Here is a 23,338-nt window from a genome sequence, read left to right as displayed (position 1 = left end):
GCAGCTGTGTCATCTTGTGGGCTGTGGGAAGTGAGGGAGCAGTGCACAGTGACTTGGCCTGAAGGCCCGACAACTCCGCTGTGTCATCTGATGCGCTGGTCTGTGCATTGGGTTCCCCACTGCCCTGCGGCGCAATTGAGCTCTGATCGTGAGGGCACCTGCTCTTATTAAGATCCAGCTCCGAACTATCTGCCATGTCGGGGCACACATTGTCTAGAGTGGTAAATTGCTCCATATTCCCCTTAGGTGAAGTGTCCCTAAAAGCAGTCGCTGGGAAAAGCAATGATATTAGGTCCCTTTCAAGCTGTTTGTAGGACAGCCTGATCGCAGTTGTTATTGCGTGTTCCAATTCTGTAACGGTTTCAAATGCATCTCTCCTGTGCTCCATTATTCCACACATATACGAACACACAATAGATTGACTTTATGCAGCTCCTCAGGAAAGGGCAGATTGAGAGCAAGTTGCAAATGATAAGTTTTTAAATGTTATCAGAGTTTTCGGTGTCTGAATTTGCCACGTAGGGCATTGGCTGCACAATAGGTGCAGCAGTTGTGGGGACAAGAGAGGCTTCAAAAAATAGGGGAAGGCCTCAAACAATAAAGTCCGGTACTGAGGGCTGGGGAGCCACACCACGATCCAAGACCCTATATCCTGGGTCAGGGCGTCCTCAGACAAACCTCTCCACCTGCTTAGATATGTTAAGATCGAATTTTCAGCCCAAAATGAGATGAAAGGTGGTGAAGGGCTCAGGAGCTGAAGCTCAGTGCAACCAGTGATGGCCGCTGCCCGGAAGTCCCCTTCCGGTTCCTCTTTTTGTATGCTTTTTTACTCCTTTTGTTATCACCTCACTACTTGGCTATTAAACTGAGTTGTGGGTGTGGTGGGAGGTGTATTTATAGGCATTTTGAGGTTTGGGAAACTTTGCCCCCTCCTGGTATTAATGTATATCCCATATGTCACTAACTCATGGACTCTTGCCAATTTGAAAGAAATGAATTTATCAGGTAAGTTCTTACATAAATTATGTTTCTTTGTTGGAGAAAAACCCTAGGTAGACTCAAAGGAGCTCAGGAGCCCGCACATGTCTTTAGCACTTTATTGCAGCATTTTTTGCAATAATATTTGTAGTGATGTTATACCTTGTTGCAAACACTGCTGCCATAGAGTGATGAAGACACACACACACTCCTGAGCTCCTATGAGCCTGCCTAGGTTTACTCTTGAACAAAGGTTCCCAACAAAGCAAGTTTGATAATACATTTGGAAGTTTTTAAAATTGTATGCTCTGAATCATGTTAATTATTGACTTTAGTGTCCATTTAATATATGTATTCTATTTGCCTTATTATATATTGTTCCCTGTCTTCAATATCTTCACTTATTTCTGGTATAATATGAACTATTATTGTACCTCTGCATTAAGATATTGTTCCATCTGCATGTTATGGCACTGAGCGTTAGCTTTGAAGCAGATCATCACATCTTTCCGTTACTCCCTGTGTTATTGTTCACATTTCTCTGCTAGTTATTACATTGCTTGCTCTGCTTGTTATAACGTTGTTCCCTCCGCAAATTATGTGATATTGCTCTGAGAGTTATTACACTTTATAGCAGATTGGTACACATGTACCTCGTGCACATTATTATCACTGCTCCCTCCGCAAGTACATTGACCCTGTTGGGTGCCATTAAGGCACTTTCCTTCTGCGCTGGATGACTTTAATGTGTGTCTTTGCATCCCTAGGTGCTGGCTACAGGACAAACACAGAGAGAAATGGCTTGGCTGAAAGAGGTTGGGGATGACCAGTAAGTAACTTGTTAATATGTCCTTTGATGAAATACACAACCAATGCAGCTCTTATAGATTTGAAGTAAATGTTTGTGCACCTACATATAGCATTAACAAACAGCCTTATACCTGTATATGCAAGTTAGTATGTTGAATATTGTTGTAGACATAATCTATATCTGTTGGCAAGAAAGTAATGTCAGATCTCTTGCTTTCTTGAGAAAAAGTTACTGGCCATAATAATTGGCATACATTTGCATAAACAATTACAATGTGTAATGCAGAAACTAAACCTGCTAGGACTGATTTTAGTTTCCAACACACTCCAGAAGAATTTTCACCATCAGAGGACCTTTATTTCCATGTATGCATTGACTTGATCCATAAAAATACCGGCATGACCAGCCGGCTGGTAACCCTTTTTGCAACAGAAGAATGCCCAGACATTTGTGTGATGGGGTCTACTTGTTTGCAACTTTTCTTTATGTGCACCACATGTGTGTTTAGTATGAGAAATGTGTGGTTCCAAATCAGGGTTCATGCATATAAATATAAGTTTTATTACCATAACCATGGCTATAATTCTGCACAAAATACAGGGTCACATACAGAACTGTAATGATAGGGATATTAAACTAGATGAAATTTTAATGTAAAATGTTTAATTATTTTATGTGTAGTTAAAAAACAATACTTTTATTTATTTTGTCCTCGTTTCCTATAATTAACTCTGAAAATAGTTGGTTTTCTAAATTCCACTGAGTGTCTATAAAGTAATGGGCACCGCCATGTTTGAACTTATGTTTTCCCCTTATCTATCTTTAGGATCAATTCATGTCAGATAAAAAACAGGCAATAAAACAGACTGTCCAAACAAGGCTGTGTGGAACATAGCGTCAACACAGTCTTGTTTGCACAATCAGAGATAATTGGTAAACTAGTTTGAGCATGGCGTCACCATTACTTTATAGAAACTAAAGTACTTTATAGAAACTAAACCTTTACACTTTCCCCCCCCCAATATTTAAACAACTAATACAATTGTAAAAAACAAACAAAAAAACTACATATTATTCTAAGGCTAATGTTAGCTTTAAATACATCATTATGTCTAGCGTATATTTACTGTTTAATATTCCTTTAACCCCCTTCCTGCCAGAAAAAATATTCTCATCTGCCAGGTACAGAAAGAGTTGCCTGGCCTCAAGTTATTGATAAATTTGTAGTACCTTTTTATTTAAAATAAAAATATTAGGCCCTAGGCTGTGTTATGTTATTAGATAATGGCTATTGGGCCAGATTATGGCCCCTAGTTATCAAGCCGTCAACCTCAAATACGCTGAAATTCCGCAGCGTATTTGTGGCGAGGCTGATTTGCCTTAGTTATCAAGCCCTACACACCGGCAAAAGTAGAATTTAGTGACGTAAGCTTCGATCCGCCGGACTCAGTCCGACACAGATCGATTCTTACGTCACTCCAGATGTTCCGCACACAAGTTCGGCACAATCTGACTACTTTTGCTAGTTATCAAAAAACTAGCAGGTACGCTCGCCACTTTTCCGGCCCAGCGTACCTGGTTTTCTATCCGCCGCCCTAGAGGCGGCGGATCCCATAGGAATCAATGGGAGTCTGACCATAGCAAAAGTTCATATTCGCTGCTGCCCATCATCCCATTGATTCCTATGGGAAATGTCTGCACCTAACACCCTAACATGTACCCCGAGTCTAAACACCCCTAATCTGCCCCCCTACACCGCCGCAACTAAAGTTATTACCCCTAAACCGCCGCTCCCGGAGCCCACCGCCACTCTAATAAACTTATTAACCCCTAAACCGCCGCTCCCGGACCCCGCCGCCACCTATATTAAACGTATTAACCCCTATCCTGCCCCCCCCCCTATACCGCCGTCACTATAATAAAATTATTAACCCCTAAACCTAAGTTAATCCTATTTAAAACTAAATACTTAACTTTAAAATAAACCCTAATATAGCTACAATATAAATAATAATTATATTGTAGCTATTTTAGGATTTAATTTTATTTTACAGGCAAATTTCAATTTATTTTAACTAGGTACAATAGCTATTAAATAGTTATTAACTATTTAATAGCTAACTAGTTAAAATAAAGAGAAATTTACCTGTAAAATAAAAACTAACCTAAGTTACAATTACACCTAACACTACACTATCATTAAATTAATTATTCCTATTTAAAACGAAATACTTACCTGTAAAATAAACCCTAAGATAGCTACAATGTAATTAATAATTACATTGTAGCTATTTTAGGATTTATATTTTTTTTACAGGCAACTTTGTATTTATTTTAGCTAGTTAGAATAGTTATTAAATAGTTATTAACTATTTAATAACTACCTAGCTAAAAGAAATACAAAATTACCTGTAAAATAAATCCTAACCTAAGTTACAATTAAACCTAACACTACACTATCATTAAATTAATTAAATAAATTACCTACAAATAACTACAATTAAATACAATTAAATAAACTAACTAAAGTACAAAAAATAAAATAACTAAGTTACAAAAAATAAAAAAAATAAGTTACAAACATTTCAAAAATATTAAAACAATTTTAAGCTACTTACACCTAATCTAAGCCCCCTAATAAAATAACAAAGCCCCCCAAAATAAAAAAATGCCCTACCCTATTCTACATTAAATAGTTAACAGCTCTATTACCTTACCAGCCCTTAAAAGGGCCTTTTGCGGGGCATGCCCCAAAGAATTCAGCTCTTTTGCCTGTAAAAAAAAAAATACCCCCCCAACATTAAAACCCACCACCCACATACCCCTAATCTAACCCAAACCCCCTTAAATAAACCTAACAATACCCCCCTGAAGATCATCCTACCTTTAGCAAAACAGCCAATAGAATGCGAGCTTAATCTGATTGGCTGATTGGATCAGCCAATCCAATTGAACTTCAATCTGATTGGCTGATTTAATCAGCCAATCAGATTTTTCCTACCTTAATTCCGATTGGCTGATAAAATCCTATCAGCCAATCGGAATTTGAGGGACGCCATCTTGGATGACGTCACTTAAAGGAACCGTCATTCGTCGTTCAGTCATCGTTGGAAGAAGATTGCTCCGCGTCGGCTCGTCTGAAGATGGCTCCGCTCCGGATGGATGAAGATTGAAGACGCCGCCTGGATGATGACTTCAATCGGATGGAAGACTTCTTCAGCGCCCCTTGGATGAAGACTTCGGCCGCTGCGGATCTCCTCTTCTGTTCCATCGGTGGTTGGCTGGCTGAAGACGGCTAAAGGTAGGATGATCTTCAGGGGGGTAGTGTTAGGTTTATTTAAGGGGGGTTTGGGTTAGATTAGAGGTATGTGGGTGGAGGGTTTTAATGTTGGGGGGGTTGTATTTTTTTTTTACAGGCAGAAGAGCTGAATTCTTTGGGGCATGCCCCGCAAAAGGCCCTTTTAAGGGCTGGTAAGGTAATAGAGCTGTTAACTATTTAATGTAGAATAGGGTAGGCCATTTTTTTATTTTGGGGGGCTTTGTTATTTTATTAGGGGGCTTAGATTAGGTGTAAGTAGCTTAAAATGTTTGTAATATTTTTTAAATGTTTGTAACTTATTTTTTTTTATTTTTTGTAACTTAGTTTTTTTTGTTTTTTTTTCCTTAATTAGTTTATTTAATTGTATTTAATTTTAGTTATTTGTAGGTAATTTATTTAATGAATTTAATGATAGTGTAGTGTTAGGTTTAATTGTAACTTAGGTTAGGATTTATTTTACAGGTAATTTTGTATTTCTTTTAGCTAGGTAGTTATTAAATAGTTAATAACTATTTAATAACTATTCTAACTAGCTAAAATAAATACAAAGTTACCTGTAAAATAAATATAAATCATAAAATAGCTACAATGTAATTATTAATTACATTGTAGCTATATTAGGGTTTATTTTACAGGTAAGTATTTTGTTTTAAATAGGAATAATTAATTTAATGATAGTGTAGTGTTAGGTGTAATTGTAACTTAGGTTAGTTTTTATTTTACAGGTAAATTTCTCTTTATTTTAACTAGGTAGCTATTAAATAGTTAATAACTATTTATTAACTATTGTACCTAGTTAAAATAAATTGAAATTTGCCTGTAAAATAAAAATAAATCCTAAAATAGCTACAATATAATTATTATTTATATTGTAGCTATATTAGGGTTTATTTTAAAAGTAAGTGTTTAGTTTTAAATAGGATTAATTTAGTTAATAAGAATAATATTTATTTAGACGTATTTAATTAATATTTAAGTTGGGGGGGGTGTTAGGGTTAGGGTTAGACTTAGGTTTAGGGGTTAATAATTTTATTATAGTTGCGGCGGTGTAGTGGGGGGCAGGATAGGGGTTATTAAATTTATTATAGGTGGCGACGGTGTGGGTGGGGCAGATTAGGGATTAATACGTTTAATATAGGTGGCGGCGGGGTCCAGGAGCGGCGGTTTAGGGGTTAAACAATTTATTTAGTTACGACGGGGTACGGGATCGGCAGGATAGGGGTTAATACATTTATTATAGGTGGCGGCGGTATAGGGGGGCAGAATAGGGGTTAATAGGTATTATGTAGGTGGCGGCGGGGTCCGGGAGCGGCGGTTTAGGGGTTAATCAGTTTATTAGAGTGGCGGTGGGCTCCGGGAGCGGCGGTTTAGGGGTTAATACATTTATAAGAGTTGCGGCGGGGTCTAGGAGCGGCGGTTTAGGGGTTAATAACTTTTAGTTGCAGGGGGCTCCGGGGGCGCGGGTATAGGGGGTAGAACAGTATAGTTAGTGTGGGTGCTTAATGACAGCTTGTCAACAAAGCTTTAAAAAAAGCCGAAGAGCAGCGAGATCGGATGAGTGATAACTATCACAGTCCGCTGCTCATCGCCCCGTACTTGGTGCGCGGCTTTTTGACAGCTTTATTGATAACTTTGGCGAGATTTTTCAGGTCCGCGGCGGCGATGGTAGTCGAGCTTAGGTGGGCGTATTGGGCCGGCGAAGGCAGGTAAAGTAGACACGTTGATAACTACAGGCCTATGAGTGGATCTCAAACGTTTGCCCGCAAGTGATGATGGGATTTCGCAATCGTTTGCGTGCAGTTTAAATTGCACTGGTATCACGTGTTGAAAGAAAACGCAATTGCGCTTGACTTCTGAGATCTGGTCAACTGTTTTGCAAAACATAAAAGTTGCACAAAACACATCAAAAATAAATTTCAAAGTAATACTTATAATAACACCATCTAATAAAAATGATTTTTTAAAAATATTGCGCAATAAAGTTATAAAGGCTCAAAGATATGTGATCTCAAGTGTTAGAAAAAAAAAAGTCTGCAAACGGCATACCAGTTGAGGTTTTGACATTTGGACTTGTAGTCTTATCTTTGGTTCTGATAAAGGGACTTTAAACTGCTGGGTACAATGACAGGATCACTACTCACTGTGCTGTCAAGTGCCTGTATCTCCTTTTTAAAGCTATTCTCTTATTAACCCTTAAGTGCTGGTTAGTAAAGTCAACATTAAACTTTTATACAGATAGTGCATGCAAGTTAAAACAACTTTTAAATGTACTTCTATCTACAAATTCCGGAGCAGCAATGTATTACTGGGACTCGGAGCTAGCTGGTGATTGGTGGGCACACACACATTCCTCTCTTCATTGGCTTGCCTTATGTGATCAGCAAGCTCCCAGATGTGCATTGCTGCTCCTTCAACAAAGGTTAACAAAAGAATAAAGCAAATGTTATAATACAAGTTAATTGGAAAGTTGGTTAAAATTGTATGCTCTATCTGAATCATAAAAGAAAATGATATATTTTTTTATATACCTTTCCCTGTGGCAGAAGTGGTACATGTTCACAGATCAGTGGTTTTGTTGCCTTTTTGACGATCTGGATCATTTACAATACAATGAGGGAGCTATACATTTGTACTCAAAAAAATAAAAAATTCCCAGCTCTCACCCTTTATTGTGCAAGCTAAACAAAGGTTCTAGGTACAGACTTAAAAAAGCCTACAACATCAGTGACCTGTGAATGGGCACCGCTTTTGCTTGATCATGTTGTCTTTTCATTGTACCTGTTGACATTTATTGTAATCTATTGTCATATTTCACTTTCAATACCCTTCTCCGCCCTCCCCCACCTCCTAATACAACTTCTCTGTCAGCTCAAGACTTTGCCAGCCACTTCAATAACAAAATCGACTCCATCAGAAATGAAATCAGCTCTCAACATAATTCTATTCTCTCACCCCCTCAAATGCTCTCAATCAACCACAACCCACATAACCTTAAACTTAACTCATTCTCCCCTGTCACTGAGGAAGAAGTTTCGGCACTTATACTGCGCTCTCACCTCACTACCTGTCCCCTTGACCCTATACCCTCACAGCTACTCCCCTCCCTCTCTGCTACCCTCACCCTTATACTCACACACACTTTCAACCTCTCCCTCAGCACCGGTATATTTCCCTCATCGCTGAAACATGCACTGGTCACACCTATCTTCAAAAAACCTTCCCTCGATCCAACCTCCCCATCCAACTACCGCCCTATTTCCCTCCTCCCTCTTGCATCAAAGCTTCTCGAAAAACTAGTTTATGCACGCCTATCCCATTTCCTTACAATAAACTCCCTCCTTGACCCACTGCAATCTGGATTTCGTCCCCATCACTCCACAGAGACAGCAATTGTTAAGGTTACCAACGACCTACTTACAGCAAAATCAAAAGGCCACTTCTCTCTGCTTATCCTCCTTGATCTATCCACAGCCTTTGACACTGTTGACCACCCTCTTTTGCTCCAAACCCTCCAATCCTTCGGCATCTGTGACACAGCACTCTCGTGGCTCTCTTCCTACCTGTCAAACCGTACCTTTAGTGTAGCCTTCTCTGGGGCCTCCTCTGCCCCGTCACCACTTTCTGTCTGAGTACCACAAGGCTCTGTCCTCGGTCCCCTTCTCTTCTCAATCTACACGTCATCACTAGGTTCCCTAATAAAGTCCTATGGTTTACAATATCATTTGTATGCTGACGACACCCAAATCTACTTCTCTGCACCAAACCTATCTCCTTCCTTGCTAACCCATGTCACTAACTGTCTTTCTCACATCTCTAACTGGATGTCCTCTCACTACCTCAAGCTAAATCTCTCCAAAACTGAGCTCCTTATTTTCCCCCTTCTTCAAAACTCTCCACCCCCAATCTCTCTATAACTGTCGACAACTCCATCATTACCCCTACCCCACATGCCCGATGTCTCGGGGTCACATTTGACTCAGATCTTTCTATCACTCCTCACATTCAGTCCTTGGCTAAAGCCTGCTGCTTCCACCTTAAAAACATCTCTAAAATTAGACACTTCCTTACACAAGACACAACTTTCTGTCTGAGTACCACAAGGCTCTGTCCTCGGTCCCCTTCTCTTCTCAATCTACACGTCATCACTAGGTTCCCTAATAAAGTCCCATGGTTTACAATATCATTTGTATGCTGACGACACCCAAATCTACTTCTCTGCACCAAACCTATCTCCTTCCTTGCTAACCCATGTCACTAACTGTCTTTCTCACATCTCTAACTGGATGTCCTCTCACTACCTCAAGCTAAATCTCTCCAAAACTGAGCTCCTTATTTTCCCCCCTTCTTCAAAACTCTCCACCCCCAATCTCTCTATAACTGTTGACAACTCCATCATTACCCCTACCCCACATGCCCGATGTCTCGGGTCACATTTGACTCAGATCTTCCTATCACTCCTCACATTCAGTCCTTGGCTAAAGCCTGCTGCTTCCACCTTAAAAACATCTCTAAAATTAGACACTTCCTTACACAAGACACAACTAAGATTTTAATCCACTCTCTCATTCTTTCCCGCCTCAATTACTGAAACTCGGTCCTCTCTGGTCTCCCCACCTGCCGCCTAGCTCCTTTACAATCCATAATGAATGCCTCTGCCAGACTCATCTTCCTTACACGTCTCTTTTCATCTGCTGCACCTCTCTGCCAATCCCTTCACTGGCTTCCTCTTGCCTCTTCGATCAAACACAAAATTCTCATTCTGACATACAAAGCCCTCAACTGCACTGCTCCACCCTATATCTCAGACCTTGTCTCCAGATACTCTTCCTCCCGTCCCCTTCGCTCTGTTCATGACCTCCTACTCTCCTCCTCTCTTGTCACCTCATCACACTCCCATTTACAGGACTTCTCCAGACTGGCTCCCATCTTGTGAAACTCTCTGCCTCGCTCCACAAGACTCTCTTCTAGTTTTAAAAGCTTCAAGTGCTCCCTAAAGACTCTACTGTTCAGGGATGCATACAACCTACACTAACAATTCTTTATACCAGTTCCTTTCCTCTATTGCTATCCCCTGAACCCCATTAGCATGTAAGCCTAAGAGTCCAGCTGTTTGTAGATCACCTTCTTAAGAGCTGACTACAACAGTGCACTTCTTGGCAGGGCCCTCTACCCATTTGATCCCTATAATTATTTTGTTGTACTCCCCCTTTGTTTATAGTGCTGCAGAATCTGTTGGTGCTCTACAAATAACCGATATTAATAATAATAATATTCTAGTTAACTTTCTCCACATGCAAGGAACAGCAATGTGTGTGAAATGTGAGCCCACATATACTAAGTTCTATTTTATGTACTGAGAGAGATTTGTATATTTGTCTCAGGAGTTTCTCACATGAGTATGTCACTCTAAAGAAACTGAATGAAGGAACTCAACTGCAGATGTGACAGAAAATAGTTTTTATGTACCACTCTCTCAAAGAGGAACACTATGGTTTAGAGTGTTATATCAGATGAGAGTGAATAATATTATACAATTAAGTATAGAAATACTTAAAATATCTCCAGAGAAAGTTTTTAGATGAAACTTCACTTGAAAGACTTAAGTTACTGGCAGCCAGAAAACAAGACAGCGGATACTGAAGCTAAATTCTTAGTATAAGATAGAGCATTCATAAAAGTAACATAGTTCCAATGTGTAGAGTTCATTCAGTAATACGTTACTTAAGGACTTGGTTACAATTTGATATAAGTGTTTCCAGAGCGGAGCTGGTGATAGTTGTTAAAGTGCAATTTGGGAGGAGTTTTACTCATGCTCTCGAGATCCGTCTTCTGCTGATACAGTAGTTTCCTAGCGGTGCTGGTATTAAGTCTTGTAGTCCAACGTGGGAGGTGTTTTACTGACGCTCTCGGGATCCGTCTGTCCCTGAACCCGGAGACACCAACAGCCAAATGACTGGTGAAATCAGTCTGTAAGGAGATCTGCTTAAGAGAAAGATCAGGTAACAAAACAGATAGGAAGCAGCTGTTAGTTCAGTAAGTACCAGTGGTTGAAGTGGTGTGAAGTAACAGAGTGTGAGCGGAATGGCTGCAGCACCTCCGACCCTGAGCAGGGCTGAGGACATCTTTGGCTTGTTAGAGCTGGATACGGTAAGTTACTGAAATGTATCTCTAGGCAAAATGAAGATACGTTGCAGTTCTTGATCTCAACAAAGTGTGGTAGGATATAATCCAAAATTAGCTTAGGTAGTAGTAGCAGCTTACAGATAGAGCAACAACAAAATACTAAGCATTGAACTCTGAATGCGCGGTCTTTTTAAAGGAGGTGTGGGCAGGGTCAAATACATGATAGGGAATTAAAGGTACAGGACGCAGTACATATGGATCATGACAGTCACATTATGATTTGGCATAGATATATGGACAACATATTTCTGATATGGATAGGTAGAGAGGATATTTTGGTTTTTACAATAACTAAATAAAATTAACTTTAACCTGAAGTTGATGTTAATATACTGGATATTTTTTTACATATTTGAATAATGGGGCATTTATTTAGATGAGATTGATGTTACTTTTTATAAGAAAAATGAGTAGATTGTTTATAAAAGTCAGCATTCTAGATATTTGAGAAAATAATCAGTATTTTGGATTGAAATTGATGTCATGCAGATTTAGAATTTCTATTAGAGGCTACCTTATAGCCTTGTTGAAAGAATAATATGAGTTATTGGTAGTGGCAAGAGTTACATATTTTTTCTGCTACTTAAAAAGAAATAATGATTTAATTTACTAAGTATTAATTCAGAAGATCAAAAAACCCAAAGGACTTATTTAAAGGGACAGTCTACTTGATTTTTATATTGTTTAAAAAGATAAAGTCTTTACTACCAATATACCCTAGCTTTGCACAACCAACATTGTTACACTGGTATTAATATACTTTATAACCTCTAAATATCTTCCTGTTTCTAAGCCTCTGCAGGCCACCTCTTATCTCAGTGCATTTTAGTAGCTTTTCACAGCCAGACAGTGCAAGTTCATGTGCGCCATATAGATAACACTGTCCTCACTCCCAGGGAGCTATGCAGGAACCAGCACTAACTGGCTAAAAAGCCCTGAGATAAAGGGGCAGTCTGCAGAGGCTTAGATACAAGGTAATCTCAAAGGTAAAACGTGTATTAATAAAACAGTGTTGGTTATGCAAAACTTGGGAATCTCTAATAAAGTAAAGTAGACTGTCCCTTTAAAGGGACATGAAACCCAATTTTTTTTCTTACATGATTTAGAAAGAGCATACAATTTTAAACAACTTTCTAATTTACTTCTAATTTGCATTATTCTCTTGGTATCCTTTGCTGAAAAGCATATCTAGATAGACGTAGTAGCTACTGATTGGTGGCCGCACATAGATACCCCGTTTGATTGGCTCACTCATGTACTTTGCTATTTCTTCAACAAAGGTATCTAAAGAATGAAACAAATCAGATAATAGAAGTAAATTGGAATGTTGTTTAAAATTGAATTCTCTATCTGAATCACAAAAGAAAAATGTTGGGTTTAATGTCCCTTTAATACACAGTGATTTAATTGACACTAAGGATAGCGCGTGCAGACAGCAAGGTCTTTTTTTTTTTTTTAGTGTCAATGTTAATATATTAATGAAAGTAATGTTATAAAGATTGGGAATAAGCAATGTAGATGTGAGGATTTTCAATATTTTGCTTGTGAGCTATGTAATTTAGTATATTTGTTGACATGAAAATGGGGGGCCCATTATGATAGAAAAAACAGTGAAAGCCTTCAAAACGTATATAAATATCTGGGATGTTGAAAAAAATCGACATACTACCGCTTTTCCAACACATATAAAGCAAGATAATCATTGCTAGTTAGATAATCGCCCTATGATAAGTCTGCCCCTTACTTAGGGTTTGCTTTGGCGTTACATGCAGATGTGCTGTACAATAATCTATTTGTGTGTCACTTTATGCAAGAAGACATTTTTCAAATAACCACCAGGTGGAGACATTTAATAACAAAACTTTCCCACTAAGGAGAAATACTTGAAAATGTAAAAAAATGGTAAAAGTATGGCATTGAATAAAATAGCACTGTTTTTTTTGTGTGTTCTGAGCACTCTTAAATTTTAATGACATATTTTTGGCCCTGCCTCCTGTCTCCCTGGAAATTAATTTTTTATGCTTTTGGATGTGCAGCCTGCACGTCCAATGCGTATCTGTGTTGCACAGCTCATTGTAATCAATATAGGTGCGCTCCTGATGCTGTAAGGTGCTAGCTGCCTGCAGGGGCAAGTAGTGATTCACTGTTTATTTTGGAGTTGTCATTGATAGCATTGGCGACACTCTTCACGGGCCGTCTGTCACTCTATACGTTACCTACACTACAGGAAGGAAAATGAAGGTTGCGGAGACAGATTCTGATGGCAAAATTTATCAAAGTGAGAGTAAGGAAATATTCATATTTATCAACAAAAAATCCCTTGCAGACTCCATAAAACTGAAAAAGACCTACAACATCCTAGCATGGGAAAGAGACCTTAGATTTGTTGGGGAACCGGAAAGCTGGGAGAGTGCTATTATATTAACTAAAAAGACAATCCACTGTGTCACGCTGTTTGAACTCTATTACAAGCTCCTGACAAGATGGCACTGGGTTCCGACTGGACTGCACAGGCTCTCACACACTCGCTCAGACTTATGCTGGAGGAATTGTGGAAATAGAGGCGATAAACACATTTGGTGGGAATGCCCCTGCATACAAAATTTGTGGAAAGAGGTACTGGATCTATGTGACAAACTAGGCATCCCAACAGTACGAACCCCAGAGGTATGCTTACTCCACATAGACCTTCCCCGGAGCACCAAAGCCCAAAAACACCTATTCATATATGTCATGATGGCAACGAAACTCGCTCTGGCGAGACACTGGAAGCAGCAGGTTACCCCCCCCACTACACAAAGTGTTGGAAATTATCAATTACATCAGAGGCATGGAGGAGGTGGTTTCTATTAATAGAGGCACCCTTGACTTGTACTCTGTTATGGGAGCCTTGGAACTCACTGCACGCAAAAACTAGAGACTAGGATAGACTATGCTGCATCCCCTGTTGAGAGTACCCTGGAACTTTCCTCTCTCTTTTTTTTTTTTTTCAAGATTCTTTTCTTTTCCCCCTTCCCTGAGCTTTTCCCTTCCCTCTTTTGAATTTTGAAATGTTGGGAGGTATGGTAAAAAGTTATACTCAGTTACTGCCCAGCTGCAGGTAAAAAAGTAAAAGAAATGAACAGCAGCCAATCAGCATCAGCAGTGCTGAGGTCATGCACTCTTTTACTGTGATCTCATGAGATTTGACTTAACTCTCATGAGATTTCATAGTAAACTTCCTTTACCTGATTGGTGAAATAAGATGAGAGTGCACAAGGCTCATCCTTTCAGCTGTCCCAGGACAGACATACTAATATGCTGCTTAGAATTCCTTTACAATGGGATGTGGCTACTGAGGAACTTTGGAGGTAAAATATATTTCTTTTTTACATAGAGATGCTCAGGTTATATTTTCTAGTCAGCTTTTTACAGTTATACTGCATCAGTTTCAAGTGTTTAAACATTTGGGTATTATGGCCCTTTAATTTGGATAAACTCCGACTATTAAACAAGTATTTCTTTCTGATGACACGGTGAGTCCACGGATCATCTCTAATTAGTATTGGGAATATCACTCCTGGCCAGCAGGAGGAGACAAAGAGCAACACAGCAAAGCTGTTAAAGTGAAGGTAAACTTTGGTGAATGAAAGCCCGTTTTTTTAAAAATACTATTAAAAACAGGGGCACTTTCATTCATCAAAGTTTACAAAGCAGCCGTTTTGATTAAAAACTTACCTTTTTTTCTTTTCACAGCCAGAGCAGCTTCCCCCTCCTGGAAATCCTCTCTTCACACGTCAGCAATGACTAATCCGGCTTCCTCCAATCACGGCTTTCCCCCCAGGGGTAGTCATTGCCTGAGGCCATGCTGTGATTGGAGGAAGCTGCTCTGGCTGTGAAAAAAAAAAAAGGTAAGTTTTTAATCAAAACGGCTGCTTTGTAAACTTTAATGAATGAAAGTGCCCCTGTTTTTAATAGTATTTTTAAAAAACGGGCTTTTATTCATCAAAGTATACCTTCACTTTAAGTATCACTTCCCTTCCCACAACCCCCAGTCATTCTCTTTGCCTACGTGCTGACAACGTTTTGGTGTCTGAAAAGAGATTCTTCAATCAAGATTTTATTATTTTGCAGCAGAGCAAGTTTGTTCTTCTCCTTTCCTGGGATTTAGCCATAGTCCATGTCAGTCTGTTCAGTAGAGCAATGGTGGCTTTTAAGCAATTGGGAACTTGTGGGGTATAATCCTCACTGCGCCTCCCAAATAGTTGTTGCTGCCCTATACTTAAAGCCTGATTAGGATTATTCAGTCTTTCTTGTTTTCCACGGGTCTATGTGAGGAGGTGTGCCTCTCAAACCAGATGAGCTGTCCTCCTGCCGGACGGCTAGATACAAGTAAATGCGTTGGTCTTCTATGTCTGGGGGACTTGCACTTATGGGTTAAAAGGCTGCATATTTTGGGACTTTTATATCCTTTATGGGATGTTTCAGGCAGGGCGCAGGCACTATGTGACAAATACTTTGATTAATCATATTTCCTGAATGATTGCTGTGATTGGGGAGACCTAGGAGTTAACTTCAGAATAGAAGGGGTTAACCCTAGTTGGAGGCTCAGATTACTCGTATAATAATTTCTTCATCTGATGCTGAAGTCATATATTTCAGATGCATGCTTGATCGCCTCGTGTATCGTAGAGGAGGTTTTAACTATTTGGGCGAAATCGATTCTCTTGTCGTTGTCAACCTTTGAGAGTTCGTGTACGCTATGATTTCAGTGATGTTCCTTTCTATGAGGAAGTGTTTCTAGCCGTGCTTTGGAATTTTTCCAGGATAGGAGAAGCTAGGGATTCCTTTTCTCCCTGTCTCCCGTCCCTCAAGGGGTTTTCCTGTAAATTACTCCATTAAATGCACTGTGTCTTAAGTAATAAATAATTTCCTACTTCAACTCGTAGAACTTTGATCCTTATGGTGTTCTTTTCGGATCCTTGGATGAGAAGCTGGAGGTTTAATTGTTCCTTTCGAACAATGCCTTGCCTTATTAGACTTACTGTGCTATTCCGTCGGGTTGAGGCTGAAATCTTGTTCAGATGAGAAGCCTTAGGCTTTATTGTTCTGCAGTTGCAGGTTCAATATTTTATGTTTCCTCCAATTCCACGCTTCTGTTTTTCCCTTTCAAGGATGAGTCCTTGTTTGGACTTAGCTGGTATATTTGTCTCCTGACTTTGTGGGTAAAATAGGGTTTTTTCTTCCACTCGTAAGGAGAATAAGATAAAGGAAGGTTTAGTCGTGTTTCTTGGAATCCTGTCTAGGGTTTCCTCTCAGGGCAGATTTCTCATTCTTGAGTATCAGTTTTTCAGCAGGCTCCATTTGAGCCTATGCATTTTTTAGATGTGAAGATGTTTTCTTGGAAAGTTTTGTTTCTTGTTGCAATTTCTTATCCTCATAGAGTCTCAGAACTCTCGGCATTGCAGTGTGAATCCCCTTACCTTATTTTTCATTCTGATAAGGTAGTTATGTGTACTAAATTGGGTTTACTTCCTAAAGTGATTTGGGATAGGAACATTAATCAAGAACTTGTTGTTCCTTCTTTATGTCCTATCTCTTCTTCTCATAAAGAGCGTCTGCTTCACAGCCTAGATGTTCTTTGCGTGCGTTGAAATACTTTTTGCAGGCGACTAAGGATTTCCACCAGTCTTCTGCTTTGTTTGTTGTTTTCTCTGGGAAACGCAAGGGTCAGAAAGCTATGGCTACTTATTTTTCTTTGTGGCTGAAGAGTATAATTCGTTTGGCCTATGAAACTGCTGGACAGCAGTCTTCTGAGAGAGTCACGGCTCATTCCACGAGGGCTGTTTCTTCTTCCTGGGCATTCAAAAATGAAGCTTCTGTGGAACAGATTTGCAAGGCTGCAACTTGGTCCTCTTTACACACTTTTTCAAAATTCTATAAATTTGATACTTTTGCATCGGTTGAGGCTTCTTTTGGGAGAAAGGTTCTTCAAGCAGTGTTGCCTTCTGTTTAGGTTCCCTGTCTTGTCCCTCCCTTATCATCTGTGTCCTCTAGCTTGGGTATTGATTCCCAATAGTAATTAGAGATGATCCGTGGACTCACAGTGTCATTAGAAAGAAAACAAAATTTATGCTTACCTGATAAATGTATTTCTTGACACGGCGAGTCCACGGCCCACCCTGTATTTTTCAGACAGGCTTTGTTTTTGTCGTGCAAACCTCAGGCACCTCTGCACCTTGTGTTGCTTCCTTTCTCTCCTTTTCCTTCGGTCGAATGACTGGTGGTTGTGGGAAGGGAAGTGATACTTAATAGCTTTGCTGTGGTGCTCTTTGCCTCCCCCTGCTGACCAGGAGTGATATTCCCAATAGTAATTAGAGATGATCCGTGGACTCACTGTGTCAAGAAAGAAATACATTTATCAGGTAAGCATAAATTTGTTTTTTCATTATTCCTTAGTAAAGAATTCAAAGAAACTTTAAAACTATGCACTCTTTACCATCAATTTAATGAGATGTTTAATTGTTTATATTAGATTATTGTACTCTAACATAATTATACCTAATTGTGATACTGGCATAAATGAACTAGAATTTGCACTTGAAAAAGTCTTGTCACTGAAGACTGTTATGTCAGTGCTTTCATTTCCTTCTATGATAAAAGGGTGCAAATCAAATAAATTCTATTTTCCAAAATCACAATCTGGGCTGCATATGGCTTTCAATCAGAAAAGGCTCACTAGTTGGATTCAACAGACTGTCAATGCTATTCAGCAGAGTGCCTAGATGATGCCCAGATTGTGATGGCATCAATGGGTGGAGCTTGGCAGCCATTTTAGAGTGGCCAGAAACAATATTCATTTTAAAATTACTTTTTTTCCATTCCTGCTGCATGATTTAGAATAGGTGCAGGAGGCTATTTAATTGAAGTTGAATCTAAGGTAAGACTTTAATATGACTAAGGTGTAGACTGTCTCTTTAAATGCACCAATTCACATTTCAATATTGACCTTTCCATCACTTTACTAAAATATCCATAAACACAGGGAAATAATTTATGCTTTTTTTGAGAGTTCTACTTGTAAAGGATTTGAAATGTTTTAGTCCTGTTATCTGTTGAAAATAATTTGTACAGGTCACATGTTACAGGAACAAGCATGCAGCCCTTATCTAGATGCAGAGTAGGAAATTTCCACTATACCACTAGTCTTGAACTTGTTAGACACTGCAGTGGACTACTAAGAATTAAAGCTTTTTCCTGTCTTAATAATAAATGGATTTGCTGGAGATGAGTGAGATCCTGTCATCCTTTAGATATCAGTTTTGATTAAGATGTCTTGGAAGGTCACCTTTCTTATCTTTGATTTTTAAAATAATAAGCAACCTGCATATGGATTTTCAGGATGGTATTATCTAAATACACAATAATAATAATAATAATAATAATAATAATAATAATAATAATATGAGCTATTTGTAGAGCGCCAACATATTCCATAGTGCTATAAACAAAGGCATGATATGCAAGGTAACATTTATAGGTAACAAGTGGGTACTGCCCAAGAGTTGCACTGTTGTAATAAGCTCTCACAAAAGTGATATACAAACATCTGGGCTCATAGGCTTGTATGCTAAGGGGGTTTAAGGGGAACAAAGGAGGAGAGGAACTGAGGTTAGAAAAGGTTACCAAAACAATTTTTGCTCTTCATAAATGTGGCTATGACTTTGAAGGAATTTATGATGCTTTGATCAATCTAAATAGAAGAACAGGAAGCTGGTCATATAGGAGTAAAGGCACATTATTATTATTATTATTATTATTATTAATAATAATATACTTTAATTGTAATGCCACTGAATTGTGTGGTGCTGGGTACATAAGTAGGGGTACACAGTAAAAAAAACTATGTATACATAAAACTAACCACAACAAATGATAACAGGCAGAACAAGAAGGTCTAGGCATAGGTCATACTATACTACATTATGGTTTTACCAGTCATACTCATGAACTGACAGTTTTAGAAAGTTTGAGTATGCAGATAGAGATTTCATACTGAAGGTCTAATACTACTTATAATTTTGTGACATTGGGGAAAACATTTTCTTGCTCCTTTTACAATTTACATGCAAAATACATGCATGTTTATCACATACAGAGTGTCCCCTTGTTTTATTGCTAAGCCATTTGAAAGTATTTTCCCCAAATATATTCTCTTGAGAAAGATGCTGTGATTTAATATATTCTTTCTCTGCAAGACTTTCAGTTTCTTTGATGCTGAATTCAAATAATATAGGTTACCTTTATGTGTGTGCAATGTGTAAGGGATCTGGTGCTCAGTGTAGCTTGACTAAGCTTTCAGAAATAATCAGTTCTTTTAAATGTACATAGATTTAGCACTTAAAGGGACAGTCTACACCTTAGTCATCTTAAAGTCTTACCTTAAATTAAACTGCAAATAGCCTCCTGCACCTTTTCTAAATCATGCAGCAGGAATGGTAAAAAAGTAATTTTAAAACGAATATTGTTTCTGGACACTTTGAAATGGCTGCCAAGCTCCAACCACTGATGACATTGCGACCTGGGCTGCATCTAGGCACTCTGCTGAATAACATTGACAGTCTGTTGAATCCAACTAGTGAGCCTTTTGTGATTGGAAGCCATATGCAGCCCAGATTGTGATGCCATCAGTGGGTGGAGCTTGGCAGCCATTTCAAAGTGGCCAGAAACAATATTCATTTTAAAAAAAACTTTTTTACTGCACCTGTTGCATGATATCGAAAAGGTGCAGGATGCTATTTGCAGCTTAATCTAAAGCATGACTTTAAGATGATTAAGGTTCTCTTTTAATGCTTTTTGTGATCCAATATGGTTACTACTCAGAGATAATAACTTTACTTAATTATTATGATTTACGGAGGTGAAGCATAAATAATAATGCACAGTGTGTGACTTTACCCATTATTGATGACAACCTACTAAATAATTGTAAAAGGAAACATAAAAATACGTGTTGTCTACTGAAATGTTACAGGGGAAATAATGCGAACACCCCCAGGGTAAAAGTCTTCTGATGAATTGTTTAATAAAGCACCATTGCCACCAGACCAGTAATTAATGAAATTGTTTGTAGAATTATTTGTTGACCATGTTTCTAACAAGAATGTTTTTTTAAGAAGATGAAATATGAACAACATATGAAGAACATTTCTAAGAAAATCTAAATTCTATAAAGGTCTGGGAAAACCGCAATGCAAAAACCCACTTAAAAGCCTATAAAATGTTTGTTTCTTATACTTTTTTGAGCGATTAGCTAGGATTCCCTGTTCTATCATAAACAGTATTGTTACTAATTTAAATCACATACAGCTAGATTACGAGTTTTGCGTTATGAGTCAAATAGCATCGTTATGGCCCATAACGCTTCATTTTCCTTAACGCTGCTATTTCAAGTCTTGTCGGTATAGGTGTACGCACACCTTTTAGCCAGTCAAGCAACGTCAGTACCGCACTTTTAAAAAAGTCCTTTTTCAATGGGACTCCCATAGCGCCGGTATTACGAGTTTGCCTGGGAGGCCAAAAAGTGAGCGGTATACTCTATAACCACAAGATCCGTACCACCATCTAAAGTCAGCAGTTATGAGTTTTACGCTACAAAGCTGTACTATAAAACTCATAACTAAGTGTTAAAAATTACACTAACACCCATAAATTCCCTATTAACCCCTAAACCGAGGCCCTCCCGCATCGCAAACTCTATAATAAAGTTATTAACCCCAAATCTGCCGTTCCGGACATCGCCGTCACTATTAAAACGTATTAACCCCTATTCCGCCGCTCCCCGACATTGTCGCCACTATAATAAACCTATTAACCCCTAAACCACCGCCCTCCCGCATCGCAAACTAATTAAATATAATTAACCCCTAATCTGCCTTCCGCCCACGCCACCACTATAATAAATCTATTAACCCCTAAACCACAAGCCCCCCACAACTAAAAATACTTAAACTATTAACCCCTAAACAAAAAGCCCCCCACAACGAAATATACTAAAATAAACAACCTCTAAACCTAACACCCCCCCCTAACTTTATATTAAAATATTTCCCTATCTGAAATTAAAACTTACCTGTCAAATTAAATAAATTAATTTTAAACTAACAATTAAACTAACGCCTAGATTTAGAGTTCTGCGTTAGCCGTCCAAACCAGCGTTAGGGGTCCTAACGCTGGTTTTGGCCGCCCGCTGGTATTTAGAGTCAGTCGGGTCTAACGCTCACTTTCCAGCCGCAACTTTTCCATACCGCAGATCCCGCTACGCCAATTGCGTATCCTATCTTTTCAATGGGATCTTTCTAACGCCGGTATTTAGAGTCTTGGCTGAAGTGAGCGTTAGAAATCTAACGACAAGACTCCAGCCGCAGAGAAAAGCCAGGAGTTAAGAGCTTTCTGGGCTAACGCCGGTTCATAAAGCTCTTAACTACTATGCTCTAAAGTACACTAACACCCATAAACTACCTATGTACCCCTAAACCGAGGCCCCCCCACATCGCCGCCACTCTATTAAATTTTTTTAACCCCTAATCTGCCGACCGCACACCGCCGCAACCTACATTATCCCTATGAACCCCTAATCTGCTGCCCCTAACATCGCCGACCCCTACATAATATTTATTAACCCCTAATCTGCCGACCGGACCTCACCGCTACTATAATAAATGTATTAACCCCTAATCTGCCTCCCGCCTCAAAAACCCTATAATAAATAGTATTAACCCCTAATCTGCCCTCCCTAACATCACCGACACCTAACTTCAAGTATTAACCCCTAATCTGCTGACCGGACCTCGCCGCTACTCTAATAAATGTATTAACCCCTAAAGCTAAGTCTAACCCTAACACCCCCCTAAGTTAAATATAATTTTATTCTAACGAAATAAAATAATTCTTATTAAATAAATTATTCCTATTTAAAGCTAAATACTTACCTGTAAAATAAACCCTAATATAGCTACAATATAAAGAATAATTATATTGTAGCTATTTTAGGATTTAGATTTATTTTAAAGGCAACTTTGTATTTATTTTAACTAGGTACAATAGCTATTAAATAGTTATTAACTATTTAATAGCTACCTAGTTAAAATAATTACAAAATTACCTGTAAAATAAATCCTAACCTAAGTTACAATTAAATCTAACACTACACTATCAATAAATTAATTAAATAAACTATCTACAATTATCTACAATTAAATCAACTAAACTAAATTACAAAAAAAAAGCCCACTAAATTACAAAAAATAAAAAAAGATTACAAGAATTTTAAACGAATTACACCTACTCTAAGCCCCCTAAAAAAATAACAAAGCCCCCCAAAATAAAAAAATGCCCTACCCTATTCTAAAATAAAAATTAAACAGCTCTTTACCTTACCAGCCCTTAAAAGGGCCTTTTGCGGGGCATGCCCCAAAGAAAACAGCTCTTTTGCATTTAAATAAACATACAATACCGCCCCCCCCCCACATTACAACCCACCACCCACATACCCCTAATCTAACCCAAACCCCCCTTAAATAAACCTAACACTAAGCCCCTGAAGATCTTCCTACCTTATATTCACCACGCCGGTTATCACCGATCCGTCCAGAAGAGGCTCCGAAGTCTTCCTCCTATCCGGGAAGAAGAGGTCCAGAAGAGGGTCCAAAGTCTTCCTCCTATCCGGCAAGAAGAGGACATCCGGACCGGCAAATATCTTCATCCAAGCGGCATCTTCTATCTTCTTCCATCCGGCGCGGAGCCATCCTTCTTCACCGACGGACTAACGACGAATGAAGATTTCTTTAAGGGACGTCATCCAAGATGGCGTCCCTCGAATTCCGATTGGCTGATAGGATTCTATCAGCCAATCGGAATTAAGGTAGGAAAAATCTGATTGGCTGATTGAATCAGCCAATCAGATTCAAGTTCAATCCGATTGGCTGATCCAATCAGCCAATCAGATTGAGCTTGCATTCTATTGGCTGATCGAAACAGCCAATAGAATGCGAGCTCAATCTGATTGG

The 23,338-nt window shown here is 38.8% G+C and overlaps 1 protein-coding gene across 1 annotated transcript in view; it reads left to right on the top strand.

Moving 5' to 3' along the window:
- Positions 1-23,338, top strand: part of TBKBP1 (TBK1 binding protein 1) — a 694,444-nt gene that overhangs the window by 379,469 nt on the left and 291,637 nt on the right. Inside the window, exon 6 of the mRNA XM_053697656.1 lies at positions 1,746-1,807. Coding sequence (XP_053553631.1) covers positions 1,746-1,807 — 62 coding nt within the window. The remainder of the gene's footprint in view (positions 1-1,745; positions 1,808-23,338) is intronic.

The sequence above is a fragment of the Bombina bombina genome, chromosome 1 (genome assembly GCF_027579735.1).
Source record: "Bombina bombina isolate aBomBom1 chromosome 1, aBomBom1.pri, whole genome shotgun sequence".
Lineage (NCBI taxonomy): Eukaryota > Metazoa > Chordata > Amphibia > Anura > Bombinatoridae > Bombina > Bombina bombina.
The sequence above is the reverse complement of the archived record's forward strand: the minus strand, read 5'-3'. Positions and strand labels throughout refer to the sequence as shown.